At 41.7% G+C, this 18,412-nt stretch overlaps 1 protein-coding gene across 11 annotated transcripts in view; it reads left to right on the forward strand.

Moving 5' to 3' along the window:
• The first annotated feature begins 337 nt into the window (after window positions 1–337).
• MAST2 (microtubule associated serine/threonine kinase 2) overlaps window positions 338–18,412 on the forward strand; it is a 217,768-nt gene continuing 199,693 nt past the window's right edge. For all 11 annotated transcript variants that reach the window (XM_041738478.1, XM_041738473.1, XM_041738474.1 and 8 more), the window contains exon 1: window positions 338–864. In XM_041738478.1, coding sequence (XP_041594412.1) covers window positions 676–864 — 189 coding nt within the window. In that variant the 5' untranslated portion in view covers window positions 338–675. The remainder of the gene's footprint in view (window positions 865–18,412) is intronic.

Below are 18,412 nucleotides of genomic sequence, written 5' to 3' on the forward strand. Positions count from 1 at the left end.
TATTTTGTCTTCTTGTTCCTGGTCCCTCTCCCGCTCGATCCTTGAAGACACTGATTCAATCCTAACTCCTTTTCAGATCCCTAGCGCTTAGCTTGGCGGGGTATACAATTTCATGAATGGATGAATGAAAGAATCAATGAACGCGCTCCGCCGCAGCAGCCGCGCCGGGAGCCCCGCCCCCTTCCGCTCTGCCCACCTCGCGGGGAGGCCACGGGCGGGTCTCTCGCGACCGTTCGCCGGCGCGTGCGCGGGAGGCGGCGCGCGGCCAGAGGCGGCGGGCGGGTTCCCGGTGCGCGCGCGCGCGGGGCGGGGAGGGCAGGGGCGGGGCGGGCCCAGAGGCAGGCAGGCAGGGCGGGCGGGCGGGCCGGCTGGCTGCTGGCTGTGGAGCCGGCGGCTGTGGCGGCTGTGGCGGCGGCGGGTGGCCCGCCGAGCGTGTGCCGGGTGGGAGAGGACGAGGCGGCGGGGATGCTGCCTCCTCCTTAAGGAGCGCCGAGGACGTCGCGGCGCTTGAGGCCCCAGAAAGCGCGGAGGAGCTGCGAGCTGGGGTCGGTGGCTTCGGGCACCCGCCCGGCCATGGTGGCCGCGGGCGGTGGTTGGCGCGGCAGCGCTGCGGCCCGGGGCCGTGCGGGGCCGGGACAGTCGCGGTGCTGACGCCCGCGGGGCCCAGCCGCGGATATGAAGCGGAGCCGCTGCCGCGACCGACCGCAGCCGCCGCCGTCGCCGGCCGGCCGTCGCGAGGATGGGGCTCAGCGGGCGGCGGAGCTGCCTCAGCCCCAGCCCTTGCCGCCGCGCCGGCGAGCGCCGCCCGGGAGGCAGCTGCTGGAGGAGCGGACCGGGCCCTCGGGGCCCGAGGTCAAGGAGCAGGTAAGGCGGCCGGCCGGGTCCGGGAGGGAGAGGATGGGGAGCGGGAGCCTGAATGGGAGCAGTGGGGGAGGGGGACCTCGGGCGGGAAGACTTGGGCTAAGGCTTTGGAGGGGTGGGGACTGTGTAGTTCGGCCGGAGGAAAGGAAGGTCTGGAGAGGCAGAAAAATGGGGAGTGGAGAAATGGAAGTCATGGCCTGGGGTTGAATGGAAGTGGGGGAACAGGGATTTGGAAAAAATGGTCCTGTGGGCGTCTGTAGTCAGGGATACTGGATGCGAAGAAGGGACGCTGGAATGTGGCCTGGGAGTAAATGAACTGCAAAGAATAGGCTCACTAGAGGGATACTGAGGAGTTGGCCCGAGGGGTAAATAGTGTATGTAAAGTAGGGAAAATCAATGTGATGTAGTAAATGTTCTTTACTAGAGGTTGTCTTGACTGTTATTAAAAACGGATGTCGGGATCCCTGGGTGTCGCAGCGGTTTGGCGCCTGCCTTTGGCCCAGGGCGCGATCCTGGAGACCCTGGATCGAATCCCATGTCGGGCTCCTGGTGCATGGAGCCTGCTTCTCCCTCTACCTGTGTCTCTGCCTCTCTCTCTCTCTCTCTCACTGTGTGCCTATCATAAAAACAAACAAACAAACAAACAAATAAATAAAAAATAAAAACGGATGTCATTTCTAGGCATTCTCTGATTTGGCCATTATTATATAGTCTTGGAGGAGTGCGTTCAAATCTTCAAGATCCTTTTCGGTAACGATCTGTTTCACGAGAAAGCACTTTTAAAACACCTGCATATGTGCAATTCCAAATCCAGCGCCGCGAATAGAGAATTTACAGGGATAGGCTCTGTCTTCTAGGAGTTTACTACTGAAAACATCGTCATAGGAAAACGGAGATAGAGAGCAGTGTGAACGTATTCGTGGAGTTTCTGAATGGACAGGAGGTGTGTGTATAATTCATTAATCAAGCGTAGGTGTATTTAGAAATAGGGGATAAAGGTCAGTTGTATCAGGGAGGAGAAAGTAGCTGTAGAGGGTGCAATGAGAGGAGACTGTGTGGTCCTGACTGCATGGATTTTGCAGAAACTTATTCTGTAGTAATGAACTCTATGACAGTTTTCCATTTGTTCAGCCCTAGTAACTTCATCCTTGACTTTTTCAAGACCTTTATTAGATTTGCCTCTTTTCCATCAGTTAAATAAGTATTTTACATAGACATCATTCTTCATTGTACAGTTTCAGTGATGCACATGCTAGCACTTGGATTTTTTCCTTTTGTTCTTTCACCTTTTATTCTACACCCAGCTCCGAGTAGACTGCCTCATTCCCTATCTCTGCCCTTGGTTTCAGGCCACTGAATGTTGTCCCTGGCTATAATTTACTCCCTCATTCTTGGGTTTTTTTTTTTTTTTTTTTTTTTAACTTTTAAAGATTATTTATTTATTTATTTGACAGAGAGAGCGCGAGCGAGCGCGCGTGAGCATATGCAAGTAGGCAGAGTGGCAGGCTGAGGGAAAGAGAGAAGGAGACTCCTTACTGAGCAGGAAAGGAAGCCCACTCAGGATTGGATCCCAGAACCCTGGGATTATGACCTGAGCCTAAGGCAGATGCTTAACTGACTGAGCCACCTAGGCGCCCCCCTCATCCTTTTTAAAAATATTCTCTGCAGTACCTAATTGAAACTTTTAAGATGTTTAATCCTTTAATCATCTCCTGACTTAGTTTACTTGATTCAGTTGACCTGCTTCACTAAAGAGTTCAAGGTTATTTGATTTTTCCCTTCTTCCCTACCTCACAATTATGTATTTATATAGCAAGCAAGCAGGCTCTCCACCCAGTGTGGGACTTGAACTTACGACCCCTAGGTCAGGAGTCACATGTTCTACTAACTGAGCCAGCCAGGTGACACTGTCTCAAAATTTGTGTTCACTCATCCTTTGCTTAAATTCTAGAGAAAGAAGTATTCATCTTCCTCTCGGAGGCTATCCTTGTGCTTATGTGCTTGATTTCATCCCCTCTCATCTGATATAGGCCCTTGTTATGTGTCTTATTTTTTTTTGTCCTATACCTCCGAAAAAAGCAAAATACAGTTTCCCTGGATTGTGTAACTTACCTAAGTTACTTTGTTATCTCTTCTTTGCTTTATTAGCAACCTTCTTGGAAAATGAGTTTGTATTCGCTGTTTCAGCTTACTTACCTGTATACATTTCTCATATTACAATTTGGCTTTTTTTTTTTTTAAAGATTTTATTTATTTATTCATGAGAGACACAGTGAGAGAGAGGCAGAGACGGGGAGCCTGATGCAGGACTCAATCTCAGGACCCAGGGATCACAACCTGAGCCGAAGGCAGATGCCCAACCCCTGAGCAACCCAGGCATCCTGGCTTCTTTTTTTTTTTTTTTAAGTTTGTTTATTTAAGTAACCTCTACACTCAACATGAGGCTGGAGCCCATGACCCTGAGATCAAGAGTTCCATGCTCTTCCAACTGAGCCAACCAAGCACCCCCCGCTTTTTTTTAAAAAGATTTTATCAGTTTATTCATGAGAGATACTGAGAGAGAGAGAGAGAGAGAAAGAAAAAGAAAAAGAGAGAGACAGAGAGAGAGAGACAGAGACATGAGCAGATGGAGAAGCAGGCTCCATGCAGAGAGCCCATGTGGGACTCGATCTCCGGGACCCCAGGATGACACCCTGGGCGGAAGGCAGGCGCTAAACCACTGAGCCACCCAGGAATCTCCTCAAGTACCCCTTAAAGTTTGACTTCTACCCTTAAAGTATTCCAGAACTATTGTGTTCAAGGTCACCAGTAACTTTGTTATTTACTTTTTTTTTTTTTTTTTAAGATTTTATTTATTTATTTGAGAGACAAACAGAGAGGCAGAAACATAGGCAGAGGGAGAAGCAGGCTCCCTGCGGGGAGCTCCATATGAGACTCAATCCCAGGACCCAAGGATCACACCCTGAGCCAAACGCAGGTGCTCAACCACTGAGCCACCCAGATGCCCCAGTTCAGGGAATTTTAAATTACTAAATTTGATAGTTTTCACTCCAGTCTTCATTGTCTCTTAGTTCTGTGAACTGTTTGTCATTGTTGCCCTTCTTGATATTTTCATTTCTTTTGTAATGTCCATTACACTCCTGTTTCTCTGACTGCTTCCTGTGTATCTTTTTTTGTTTTCTTTTTTCCTAAATCTTTTTTGAGGATATGTTCTCAGTTCTTAGCTCTCCTTTATTGTGCTGGTTTTTTTAGCAGGCCTACCCTATTCATGGGAAGTACTTAGGATGTGGAACAGGGTCTCTGGTCTTTTATTCATGGCCTCGTGTCACAGAATCTCCTTGTAGAGTGATCTGAGTGAGTCTCCAGGCTTGACCTCTTTCCTTTTTTTTTTTTTTTAAGATTTTATTTTACTTACTCATGAGAGATACAGAGCAAGTGAGCGAGAGGCAGAGGGAGAAGCAGGCTCCACGCAGGGAGCCCGACTTGGGACTCGATTCCGGGTCTCTAGGATCAGGCCCCGGGCTGCAGGCGGCACCAAACCACTTAGCCAGGGGCTGCCCTTGACCTCTTTCCTTAGCAGTACTTTTCCCTTTCTGTGCTCAATGTTTCCACGATAGACTTAGCATTTGTGATCTAAATATTATGATTTTTATAGTTTGATGGTGTCCTCTAAAGTCCATAACTTGGAATTATTTGATTTTGAAAAGATAAAAATTTTCTTGTGTGCATTATGAGACTGGATGGATTACATTCATTCAGGGAGTAAGCTTAGCTAATCAATAAGCATCGATTTCTCACAGGTGACTTCTCCTTTTCTCATGACATGGAGTAATGCTTGTTATACTTTATACGATGCTGATATTTGGGAATAAGTTCTGAACAGGATGCAGGACTTGGTTCTCTGGCTTGGAATATCCTTAAAACAGAATCCATTATTTCTCTGTTGAAGTGTGCTTTTCCCTGTCTTTCCTTTTTCTTTTCATTTTTTTTCTTTTCTTTTTCTTTTCATCTAAATTGAAGTTGTATCCATGGTCTTTGCCCCTCTCGCTTGATCCCCTTATCCAGGTTTTTTGCTGATTCTACCTTCATGGCACCTTTCAAATCTTTATTCTCATAGTCATCACCTTAATTCAGCATTTATAAACTTGTCTTGGTTGTTGTAATACCTTAACTGTGTTTACTCTGCTTTTAGTCTTTTAACCTCAATTTTTTTTTGCATTCTAGTTACAAAAATAAGATTATAACTTACTGCCTACCTAAGTTCCAGTAGTAGATAAATATTTGTAAAATGATTGTTTCTTTTTTTTTTTTCCTTTTTAAAAAAGGATTTTATTTATTTATTTGAGAGAGCATACATGAGGGACAGAAGGGGCAGAGGGAGAGGGAGAAGTAGGTTTCCTGCTGAGCAGAGAGCTGGAGGGCCACACTTGGGGCTCCAGGCTGGATCCCAGGTCCCTGAGATCATGACCTGAGCTGAAGGCAGACACTTAACAAACTGAGCCACCCTGGTGCCCCTCATTTCATTTCTTTATCTTAAGAAACCTTCATTAGCTTATTACCTATAGAATAAAGTCTGGAGATGTTGGTATTTCAAGGTCTACTTGATTCTTACCACTATTTATTAAAATAATTGGAGTTAGATGCCCCTTCTCTTGGTTCCCAAGCCTTTGCTTTATAAATTCTCTGAGGCCCACATTGTTTCATTTACTGTTGTACAACTAAGGCCCACTATGGTATTTGAAACATAGTTATTAGTCTGAATAATTATTAGAAATAATTATTAGAAACATAGATAAGTGGTGGTGCTTGAAACATTTATTTGCTCATCGGTTTCAGTGTCTCTTCAGAGAAGAAACTCCTCAAAGACTGTCTTATTCATTATAGTATGCCTTTAGTGTTTTAACTGGTATGGTAGTGGGTGGTCAGTAAATATTTGTTTACTGCTGGACACTTTCATATACTAATTTTAATTAATTATCCATCTGAAAAACTCTTTCTTTTCTGCTTCTTCCCATTGAAATTCTACTCAAGCTTCCAGGCCTAACTCAAATGCTACAGAAAGTGTTCTTTGAAGTTGTTTTTCCATGTGATATCCTCCTAAGAGGATCCTGGATTGTGCTTAATAAATCTTTAAATCTCCTGAAATTTCAGTTCTAAAAATTCTGTGACTCAGAAAGTGAAAGCTTGGGTTCTATGAGATTAAATGAGAAAGTGATTAGAAAGCACATAGTAGATAGGTATTTTTTTTTTAGTAGATAGGTATTTAATAAATACTAATTCTTATCTCACTTTGTTTCTATAATACAGCTTTTTGTCTGTTATGTAGTATATAGTAGGTGTTGAATAAATATTTGCTAACTGAGCAAATGAATGAATCAGTGTATTAACACTTTTATCCTTCTGTGTTCATTCTGCATTATTTCATTTCTGCTTTTAAGTTGTAGATGACTAAGGGTAGGAACTCTTATCATTTTTTTTGTACTGTAATGCATATTCTAGGCTTTGCTCACAATAGGTGCTAAGTATTTATTGATGAATAGAAAATAATTCAAATATTTGGGTGATTTGAGTAATAATGGCAGTATGATAGAAATAGCCAACTAAAGGAAATGAGAGGATGGAGGAAGGGGGGATTTAATTTTAGTTCCTAGAATTCCCTCAACACATTGAGAAATTTTCAAAATTATTTTCTTTTTCTTTTTTTTTTTTAAAATTTATTTATTATAGTCACACAGAGAGAGAGAGAGAGAGAGAGAGAGAGAGAGAGAGGCAGAAACACAGGCAGAGAGAGAAGCAGGCTCCATGCACCGGGAGCCTGACGTGGGATTCGATCCCGGGTCTCCAGGATCGCGCCCTGGGCCAAAGGCAGGCGCCAATCCGCTGCGCCACCCAGGGATCCCATCAAAATTATTTTCATGTAAATCAGCACCGTCTCTTTCCTCTGCACTAGAATGTTAGTACATTGGCAAAAGCATAGAGAAGTAAAGAGGAAGCTGCATATTTTGTGTAGGGAACTAAAATCAGTTTGGTATTGCTGGAGCTGGAAGTTTAAGGCATAGATGGTGAGTTAAGAGACTGAAGGAGCCTGGATTGTCTTTAGTACTGTGTAAAAGAGTAATAATAAGCATGGGAGCAGGATGGTCTTACTTGTGTTTTAGCTGGATTACTTTGGCAACTGTGTGGGGATAGAATGTTAGATATGGTGATTAAGACATGAACATTTGAGAATTCTTCTGAATTTTCAGTATAGAAAGTTTATTAGCCCTCCCTCCCGTCTTATCCACAAGTGAAATGTATAAAGGCAAGCTCCTGAAAATCTGTTAGCTTTGGAGGGTTTGATTTTTTTTTTAAAATTTTTTATTTATTTATGATAGTCACACAGAGAGCGAGAGGCAGAGACACAGGCAGAGGGAGAAGCAGGCTCCCTGTGGGGAACCTGATGTGGGACTTGATCCTAGGACCCCAGGAACATACTCTGAGCCAAAGGCAGATGCTCAACTGCTGAGTCACCTGGGCTGCCCACCATTCACTCTTAAATGATAGTTTAATTTTGCTCCTGAAACAAACTCTTTCCAACACTCTTTGTCCTCTTTACTGTCAGTTGCTGTCCTTGTTTCCCATTTAACTGAGGGGGGGGAGGGAGATTGAGGAATATTTCCACAAACTCCCATTATAAATCACCTAACCTACCTGTGTCTGTCTGTACCTACAGTCTATCCCTTCTCTCCTGTTGCTGTGAACAAGCTCCTGGGTCTCCAGGATCACCCCCTGGACTGAAGGTGGCGCTAAACTGCTGAGCCACCTGGACTGCCCGATTTTATTTATTTTTGAGAGAGAGAGAGAGAGAGAGAGAGAGAGAACGAGCAGTGGGGAAAGGCAGAGGGAGAGAGAGAGAAACAGACTCTCTGCTGAAAAAGGAGCCTGATGAGGGACTTGATCTCTGGACCTGGAGGCCATGACCCAAGTCAAAGGCAGACACCCAACCAACTGAGCCACCCAAGTGCCCCAAAGTTTCTATTTTAGTAGAGGGTATATCACACTTGGTCTTAGCCAAAAGCCTGAGAAGTGATAGTAGAAGGAATATAAGATAATGAAATAAAATATATAGTATGTTATATGGAGATTAATACTATGAAAAAATAAAGTAGGGAAGGAGGATAAAGAAGGATGAGGGATTATGTTTTTTTTTTTTAAATTTTATTTTAGTTTTTTAGAGAGAGTGTGCAAGAGAGAGCAGGGGAGGGGCAGAGAAAGAGGGAGGGAGAGACTCTTAAAGCAGCTTACACACCCAGGCAGAACCCAGTGTGGCTCCATCTCATGACCTTGACATCATGATCTGAGCTGCAATCAAGAGCTGGATGCTTAACTGGTTGAGCTACCCAAGTGTCCCTGGTTTTATCTGTTTACATTTTATTTTATTTTTAAATGATTTATTTATATGAGGGAGAGAGAGAGCACGTGTGTGCAGGCAAGTAGAGGGAGGGGCAGAGAGAGAGGATCCTGAAGCAGACTCCCCACTAAGCTTGGAGCCTGACTCTGGGCTTGATCCCAGGACCCTGATATTGTGACCTGACCCAAAATCAAGAGCTGGCTGCTTAACTGACTGAGCCAACCAGGCACTCTTATATTTATTTTAAAAATTATTTATACCATCCGTCACCATGTGATATTACAATATTGTTGACTATGCTGTATTTTTCATCCATGACTTACTTATTTTGTAACTGGAAGTTTGTACCTCTTTAAAAAAATTTTATTTATGAGAGGCAGAGACATAGGCAGAGGGAGAAGCAGGCTCCCCCCTGGGGAGCCTGATGCAGGACTTGATCCTAGGACCCCGGGATCACACCCTGAGCCAAAGGCAGATGCTCAACTGCAGAGCCACGCAGGCATCCCTGAGGTTTGTACGTCTTAATCCCCTTTACCCATTTCCCACATCTACCTCCCCTCTGGCAACCACTAGTTTGTTCTCTGTATTTAAGAGTCTATTTTGGGGTACCTAGGTGTACTCTTTATCACATCTCTTTATACTCTTTATCCATCCATTTATCGATGGATACCTGAGTTGTTTTTATAGTTTGGCTATTGTAAATAATGCTGCAGTAAACGTTGGGGTGTGGATATCTTTTCAAATTAGTGTTGTTTTCAGTTTCTTCGGGTAAATAACCCAGTAGTGGAATTACTGAATCATATGGTATTTCTGTTTTTAATTTTTTTATTAAATATTTTATTTATTTATTCATCTATTCATGAGACACACACACACACACACAGAGAGAGAGAGAGAGAGAGCGGCAGAGACACAGGCAGAGGGAGAAGCAGGCTCCATGCAGGGAGCCCGATATGGGACGAGCCCAATACGGCAGGCGTTAAACCGCTGAGCCACCCAGGGATCCCTTATTTTTAATTTTTGAGGAAGCTCCATACTGTTTTCCACAGTGGTTGTACCAATTTACATTCCCATTAACAATGCCTGAGGGTTCCTTTTTCTTCACATCCTCACCAACAATTGTTATTTCTTGTCTTTTTGATACTAGCCATATTTACTGGTGTAAGGTGATATTCTCATTGTGATTTTGATTTTGATTTGCATTTCCCTGATAATTAGTGGTGTTGAGCATTTTTTCATGTATCTGTTGGTCATCTATGTCTAATTTGGAAAAATCCCTATTTGAGTTCTCTGCCCCTTTTTTTTAATTTTTTTTATTTTAAAGATTTTATTTAGGGCAGCCTGGGTGGCTGAGCAGTTTAGTGCTTGCCTTCCATCCAGGGCATGATCCTGGAGACCAGGGGTCCCGTCCCACGTTGGGCTCTGCGTGGAGCCTGCTTCTCCCTCTGCCTGTCTCTCTCTCTCTCTCTGTGTCTCTCATGAATAAATAAATAAAATCTTAAAAAAAATTAAAAGAAAAAAAGACTATTTATTCATGAAAGACAAAGAGAAGGCAGAGTCATATGCAGAGGGAGAAGCAGGCTCCTTGCAGGGAGTCCATGTGGGACTCGTCATGGGACTCGATCCCAGAATTCCCGGACCACTCCCTGAGCTGAAGGCAGATGCTCAACTGCTGAGCCACTGAGGCGTCCCCCATTTTTTAAAAGTAATCTTTATACCTAGTATGAGGCTCAAACTCACGACCCCAAGATCAAGAGTTGCATGCTCCATGTATTGAGCCAGCCAGGCGACCGATCTGCCTATTTTAAAATCAGATTGTTTGAGGTTTTTTTTGGTGTTGAGTTGTACATGTTCTTTATATAGTTTGGATATTAACCCTTTATCAGGAACATAATTTGCAAATATCCTTTCCCATTTAGTAGGTTGCTTTTTTGCTTTGTTGGTGGTTTCCTTTGCAGTACAAAAGCTTTTTATTTTGGTATAGCCCTAATAGCTTATTTTTGTGTTTGTTTCCTTTGACTGAGGAGACCTATCCTCAAAGAGGATACTAGATATTACTATACTAATACTAGATACTAGTATATCTACTATCTAGTAATACTAGATATTACTATACTATACTATATATTATTTGCCTTATTACTAAGGCAAATGTCCAATAGATTACTGCCTATGTTTTCTTTTAGGGGTTTTATGGTTTTAGGTACCACAGTTAGGCCTTTAATCCATTTTGAATTCATTTTTGTGTGGTGTAAAAAGTGGTCCAGTTTTATCGTTTTGCCTGTGGCTGTCTAGTTTTCACACTGCCACTTATTGAAAATACTGTCTTTTCCCTGTTGTATATTCTTGTCTCTTCTGTCTTAGGTTAATTGACCATATAAGCATTGGTTTATTTCTGGGCTCTCTACTTTGTTTCATTGATGTATATGCCAGTACTATACTGTTTTGATTACTGGTTTTGTAGTTTACCTTGAAATCTGGCATAGTGATACCTCCAGCTTTGTTCTTTCTTAAGACTGCTTTGGTTAAAAAAAAAAAATAGACTGCTTCGGTTATTAGGGGTCTTTTATGATTCTATACAAATTTTAGGATTATTTGTTTTAGTTCTGTGAAAAATGCTATTGGTATTTTCATAGGGATTACCTGGGCATTTTAACAATATAACTTCTTCGTATCCATGAGGATAGTGTCTTTCCATTTGTTTTGTGTTGTCTTCAGTTTCTTTCATCAGTGTCTTATAGTTTTCAGATTATACATCTTTCACTTGGTTAAATTTATTTCTAGGTATTTTATTCTTTTTGGTGCAGTTATAAATGGGATTGTTGGGATGCCTGGGTGGCTCAATGGTTGAGCATCTGCCTTTGGCTCAGGTCATGATCCTGGGGCCTGGGGATTGAGTCCCACATCGGGCTTCCCACAGAGAGCCTGTTTCTCTCTCTGCCTGTGTCTCTGCCTTTCTCTCTCTGTGTCTCATGAATAATAAAAAAAATTCTTATAAACAGGATTGTTAGTTTCTCTTTCTGCTACTTTAGTGATAGTGTATAGAAATGCTACATATTTTTGTGTATGAATTTTGAATCTTTAACTTTACCGAATTAATTTATTCTAATAATTTCTTTGGTGGGGTCTTTAGAGTTTTTTTTTTTTTTTTTTTTTAGAGTTTTCTTTATACAGTTATCATGTCATTTGCAAATAATAACATTTTTATTTCTTCCTTACCAATTGTATGCCTTTTATTTCTTTTTCTTGTCTGATTGTTGCAGGTATGACTTCCAGTACTGTGTTAAATAAAAGTAGTGAGAGTGGGCATATTTTGTTCCTGACCTTAAAGGAAATGCTTTCAGTTTTTTACTATTGAGTATGATGTTAGGTATGGGTTTTTCATAAATGGCCTTTATTATGTTAAGGTATGTTCCTCTAAATCCACTTTGTTGAGGGATTATGGCTTTAACTGGTATCAGGAAAGGCATCCCTTTGGAAGGGGATATTAAAGACCTGAAGGATTTTTTTTTTTTTTTTTTTTTTAAGACCTGAAGGATTTAAGAGAGAGAGGCATTTAGATTTTCTGGGGAAGGGCATACTTGGTAGAGGGAATAGGAAGTACCATGGGCTGGAAGCATACATCCACTTCTAAAATTTGTATTTGGCCAGTGTGGCTGCATGGAGTGACTAAGAGGATGAGTAGTAGATGAGCTCAGAGGGGAAGGGTGGAGAGAGAAGTGCTGGATTGTGGAGAGTTGTAGTTCATGAAGGGTCTTATTGGCCATTGTAAGGATTTCAGCTTTATGTTGAATGAGATGGGAAGCCATTGGAGAGTTTTGAGTAGAGGAATCGTGTGAATGAACATTCATTTTAATCCAGTCTATTTGGCTACACTTCTGGGACTGAATGGTTATGTGGAAGCAGAGAGACCAGGTTGGAGGCTTTTGCAGTAATTCAGGTGAAAGAGCAAATGATACAAAATAATTGTCCACATGTAGGAGAGTGCTCCTCTTTATAGCTAATTGAAGAATTGTCTTTATCTTTTGCTTCCATTTCCTCTCTCATTCTTTATTGAACCCACTCCAGTCAGCTTTTGTCTCCATCATTCTGCTGAAACATTTATGTCAGGGTTATCATGGCTAAATACAACGGCCAATTTGCAGTCTTCATCTTACTCAACCTGTTGCATTTGACATGGCTGATCACTCTGTCATTTGGCTTCTGGGACCTTACTCTCTTGGTTTTCTTCCTATTTCATTGGTGCTTCAGAAGGTTCAGACTGCTCTTATAGTCTATTCTCCTTTATGATATGACCTCATCAGATTGTACTGCTTAAAATTCCATCTGTGTGCTGAGTCCCACATTTATTTACCTAATCATGACCTTTCTTGTGAGTTCTAGACTTTTTTTTTTTTTTTAATTTATTTATGATAGTCACAGAGAGAGAGAGGCAGAGACATAGGCAGAGGGAGAAGCAGGCTCCATGCACCGGGAGCCCGACGTGGGATTCGATCCCGGGTCTCCAGGATCGCGCCCTGGGCCAAAGGCAGGCGCCATACCGCTGCGCCACCCAGGGATCCCTGAAACTGAATTCTTGATTTTTTTCTTCCCATTCTGCTTTCCAGTCTTTTCCATTTCAACGAATGGTACCACCATGCACTCCTTTACTCAAATCAGAACTTGGAAATTGTCTTTGATTCTTAACTTCATATTCCACGTTCAACCCATAAGATCTGTTTGGTGCTACCTTCAAATTGCATGAGACTTTTCCCCACTACTAGCTCTGTCTCTATCCTCATCTTAGTCTCTATTATCATTCATATGGATTACTGTAAAAGTCTCCTAACTGGTGTTCCTGATTATATTTTTACTTCTCCCCACCCAGTGATATTTTGTACATAGCTTGATGTCATCAGGTAAAAAGTTAAATCAGAATTTGTCACCCCAATTCAGAACCCTGTGGTGGCTTTCCATCACAGTGTAGAGCTTGCTTTATCCTATAAGATTCTACATGATCTGCCTCTTGGCCTTCTCTAATCTCTTTCCACTCTTCCTCTTGTTCACTGAACTAGTAGTCATACTGGCTGTTCTGGTGGTCTCTGAATATAGTAAGCTTGTTCCTGCCTGTGGATGTTTTAAAAATTGTTTGAAGAATTCCATACTTCTTAGTTTTTCTTACTTGAGGTGTTCTTTTTCCAGATGTATCTACAGATTGGCTCTAGTTCATTCAGGTTTCTGTTCATGTATCAGCTTTTCAAAGAGCCCTTTCTTGACTAGCCTTTTAGATTTTATTTATTTACTTGACAGAGAGAGAAAGAACACAAGTTAGGGGAGAGGCATAGGGAGAAGCAGGCTCCCCACAGAGTAGGGAGCCCATAATCTGACCCAAAGGCAGATGCTTAACCAGCTGAGCTACCTAGGTGGCCATCGACTAGCCTTTTTATTTATTTTATTTATTATTATTATTTTTTAATAAATTAATTTTTTATTGGTGTTCAATTTACCAACATACAGAATAACACCCAGTGCTCATCCCGTCAAGTGTCTCCCTCAGTGCCAGTCACCCACTCACCCCCACCCCCCGCCCTCCTCCCCTTCCACCACCCCTAGTTCGTTTCCCAGAGTTAGGAGTCTTTATGTTCTGTCTCCCTTCCTGATATTTCCCACACATTTCTTCTCCCTTCCCTTATATTCCCTTTCACTATTATTTATATTCCCCAAATGAATGAGAACATACACTGTTTGTCCTTCTCCGATTGACTTTTACTTCACTCAGCATAATACCCTCCAGTTCTAACCAAGTTGAAGCAAATGGTGGGTATTTGTCATTTCTAATGGCTGAGTAATATTCCATTGTATACGTAAACCACATCTTCTTTATCCATTCATCTTTCGATGGACACTCGACTAGCCTTTTTAAAGTAATGATCTCAGGGTCCTGGGATTGAGCCCTGTGGCTGGCTCCTGCTCAGCAGGGAGTCTACTTCTCCCTCTCCCTCTGCTGCTCCCTCTGCTTGTGCTCTCTTGCACGCTTGCGCACACTCTCTCAAATAAATAAAATCTTAAAAAATTAAAAAAAAATTTATTAGAGAGAGAGAGAGAGAGAGGCAGGCAGGCAGGCAGGCAGGCAGGCAGGCAGAGGGAGAAGCAGGCTCCATGCAGGGAGCTAAGCCACCGGGGCTGTCCTAAATAATAAAATCTTGAAAAAAAAAAAGTCATTCATTAATAGTCATTCCCTTTCCTTCTTTTTATTCATGTCTTTTATTCACCTGGTATTGTCACATATTTGTTGTTTATTGTCATTCTTCCACATGGTTCCTCAGGGCAGGAATTTGGGTCTGTTTTTTTCCCTGCTGTATCTCCAGCTTCTGGAATTGTATATAGAAGGTACTCAATAAATATTTCTGAGTGAATTTGTAATGATTAAGATTGAGTCATTTTCTGACTTCAAATCCCAACTCTGTTACCTGAGACAAGTTACTTAAATTCTCCACACCTTAATTATCCCATATATGTAGCAGATGTTATTACCTATTTCATAGGGTTATTGTGAGGATTTAATAAATTAATCCACATAAAACACTTCTTAAAAGCCTAATACCAAGAAGCTATCATGTTTTTAAGGCACATGCACAGAATGTCTGAGTATAGAATTCATATTTTTTAGTGTTCTCTGGTTTTATTTTTATTTAACTATTTATTTATTTATTTATGATAGACACAGAGAGAGAGAGGCAGAGACACAGGAGGAGGGAGAAGCAGGCTCCATGCCAGGAGCCCGACGCGGGACTCCATCCTGGGATCCCAGGATCGCGCCCTGGGCCAAAGGCAGGCACTAAACCTCTGAGCCACCCAGGGATCCTGTTCTCTGGTTTTAGAAATATGAATATGACCTTTGATTTGTTCGTGTTACTGAACTGTTCTTTTGCTTCGTTCAGCTTGAAAAGGAGGCTTTCATTTGTTCATTTTTCCCTTTAGGGAACCTTTTATGAATTTATTAAGTAACTGGCTTAGGAGATAGTATAGTCTCACTAGGTTTTGAAATGTAATTAAGAACAAATTCCGGCCAAGGTAACAACATTTTTTTTTTTTTAAGATTTTATTTATTTATTCATGAGAGATAGAGAGAGGCAGAGGGAGAAGCAGGCTCCATGCAGGGAGCCTGATGTGGGACTTGATCCCAGGACTCCACGATCACGCCCTAGGCCAAAGGCAGGTGCTAAGCCTCTGAGCCACCCGGGAATCCCCAAGTAACAACATTTTAAAATTCTATTTTATCATGTTAGTTGTACCAACTTTAATGGAACAGTACTTCCTAAGGGTGAACCTGAGTAGCAAATGCATAAATTCTTTAACCCTTAATATGTTGGAGATTAACACGTCACATAGTTTCTTTGCCTGTATATCAGTAAAGCATAGTAAAATAGGTTTGTCAGGCCTTCTAATTTGCACGACTATTTGAGGCTTCCAGGAATGTTTTAAAAAGCAGAGAGTAGATACAGTATTAATTTTTAAAAAGTCCTTAAATTATTTCAAAGGTGTGATACCAAGATGGTTTTGTTCAGGTGATCTAGGAACATCTGAGTCCTGCCTTTGACCAGTTAAGAAAAAGGGACATTTTATTAGTACCTCTCATGTTAGTAGTCTTTTATATGAAAAAAAAGACTAGTTGCTGTTGCAGATATACTCAAAAGAATCTAGACTCTACCATTTTCTGCACATGGCTTCCAAGGTCACCTGGAGCAGGTGGGGGAATCTTTGTTGGGCCAAGTCTGGAAATGGCTTAATTACTTCCCCCCATCTTCCATTGCCAGAATTCAATCTACTGGGGTTTGCCTAACTGCTAAAGGGCTGGGAAATATCTAGTTGTGCCCAAGAGGAAGGTGGATCATGTTTGGTCAATAAGTAGCTAGTCCTTGCTCCAGGCTTCAAACCCAATATAGTCCTTAACTAGAACTGCATAGAAATACTCCTATTGTGGGTGTAGATAGCCTAGGATAGTAGTCTCCTTTCATTTCTTGTAGGTCTGAAATGTAGAAATGTAGAAATACTCCTATTGTGGGTATAGATAGCCTAGGATAGTAGTCTCCTTTCATTTCTTGTAGGTCTGAAATGTAGAAATGTAGAAATACTCCTATTGTGGGTATAGATAGCCTAGGATAGTAGTCTCCTTTCATTTCTTGTAGGTCTACAGAATTTTCGGTAATAACCATTTTGAATGCAAGTAAAAGCCTTTTTCCAACAACATCTAGGAAATCTGGAAAAGCTTGTTTTTCTCTGCTTCTAGCAGAACTAGTCACTGGCAACCCTTGTACTCTTTTAGTCTTCGTGGCTAGTGAAAGCTGTCCTCAGGCTGTTCTCACTTTGTGGGCAGGCTATGTGGAAGAGGAAAAAAGCCAGAAGGAAGCGAAAGAGATGTCAGAGAGAAAGGTGACTGGGTCTCAGCTGTTCTCACTTTAATAGGCTCCTGGAAGGTAGCATGGCCCTAGAGAGCCCACTTCCACATATTCTTTGACTTTTTAAGTTACGATAATACAGACCTAACATAAAATTTGTGATATTTGGGATCCCTGGGTGGCGCAGTGGTTTGGCGCATGCCTTTGGCCCAGGGCGCGATCCTGGAGACCCGGGATCGAGTCCCACGTCGGGCTCCTGGTGCATGGAGCCTGCTTCTCCCTCTGCCTGTGTCTCTGCCTCTCTCTCTCTTTCTGTGTGACTATCATAAATAAATAAAAATTCATAAAAAAAAATTTCGTTAAAAAATTTTTTGTGTGACATTTAACACATTCAAATGTTGTGGAATCATTACCACTATCTAATTCCAGAACATTTTTATTACCCCAGTAGGAAATCTTCTACCTATTAAATTAGTTACTCCTCATTTCTTCCTCCCCCCAGTCTTTGGCAAACACTAATCTGTTTTCTATTACTATGGATTCTGGACATTTCATATGAATAGAATCATATAATATGTGGCTTTTTGTGTCTGGCTTCTTCCACTCAACACAATGTATTGGGGATTTAGCCATCTACTAGCATGTATCAGTTCCTCATTTCTTTTTATGACCGAGTATATTTCATTGTATGGATGTACATTTTTTTTTTTTGTCATCAATTGACGGACATTTGTTTTTTTTCTACCTTTTGGTGTTTGAGATGAACTATGAACATTTGTGTATAACTGTTTGAATACTGGTTTTTCCAGTTTTTTTGTTATATGGACAGAAGTGGAATTGTTGGATCATATGGTAATTTTATGTTTAAACTTATGAGAAATTGCCAAACTGTTTTTCATCATGGCTGTACCATTTTAACATGGCTACCAGCAATGTATAAGAGTTCCAGTTTGTCCATGACCTAACACTTGTTATTAAAAAAAATTTTTAGCCATCCTTGTGGATGTAAGTGATCTCATTGTGCTTTTTATTTATTATTTTTATTTTTTTATTTTTTTGAATATTTTATTTATTTGACAGAGAGTGAGCACAAGCAGGGGGAGTGGCAGACAGAGGGAGAGGGAGAGGGAGATGCAGGCCCCCAGCTCAGCAGGGAGCCCAACCTGGGCCTCGATCCCAGGACCCTGGGATCATGACTTGAGCTAAAGGCAGATGCTCAACCGAGCCACCAAGGCACCCTTCATTGTGCTTTTTAAAAATTAGAATTTTTTTTTTTAATTTGAAGATTTTATTTATTTATTCATGAGAGATAGAGAGAGAGGCAGAGGGAGAAGCAGGCTCCCTGGGAGGAGCCCAATCCCATGACCCCGGGATCACGACCTGAGCCAAAGGCAATTGCTCAACCACTCAGCTGCCCAGGCCTCCTGAAAAAATTTTAAATTTAAAAAATTTTAATTTCATTTTAAAAATTTTAAAAGATTTTAAGTAACCTCTACACCCAACATGGGCTTGAACTTACAACTCTGAGATCAAGAACCACATGTTCCACTTACTGAGCCAGCCAAGTGCCTCTCATTGTGCCTGCTTATTTACATACATATATATGTATGTATGAATGAATGTATAAATGTATGAATGTATGCTTTAATTTTACACCCAATGTGTGGCCAAAACTCATGACCCTGAGATAGTCTCCTGCTTTTCTGACTGAGCCAGCCAGGTGCTTCTCATTGTGCTTTTGATTTGCATCTCCCTATAGGTTAATGATACTGAGCATCTTTTT

This window comes from Vulpes lagopus, chromosome 23 (assembly GCF_018345385.1).
Source record: "Vulpes lagopus strain Blue_001 chromosome 23, ASM1834538v1, whole genome shotgun sequence".
Taxonomy (NCBI): domain Eukaryota; kingdom Metazoa; phylum Chordata; class Mammalia; order Carnivora; family Canidae; genus Vulpes; species Vulpes lagopus.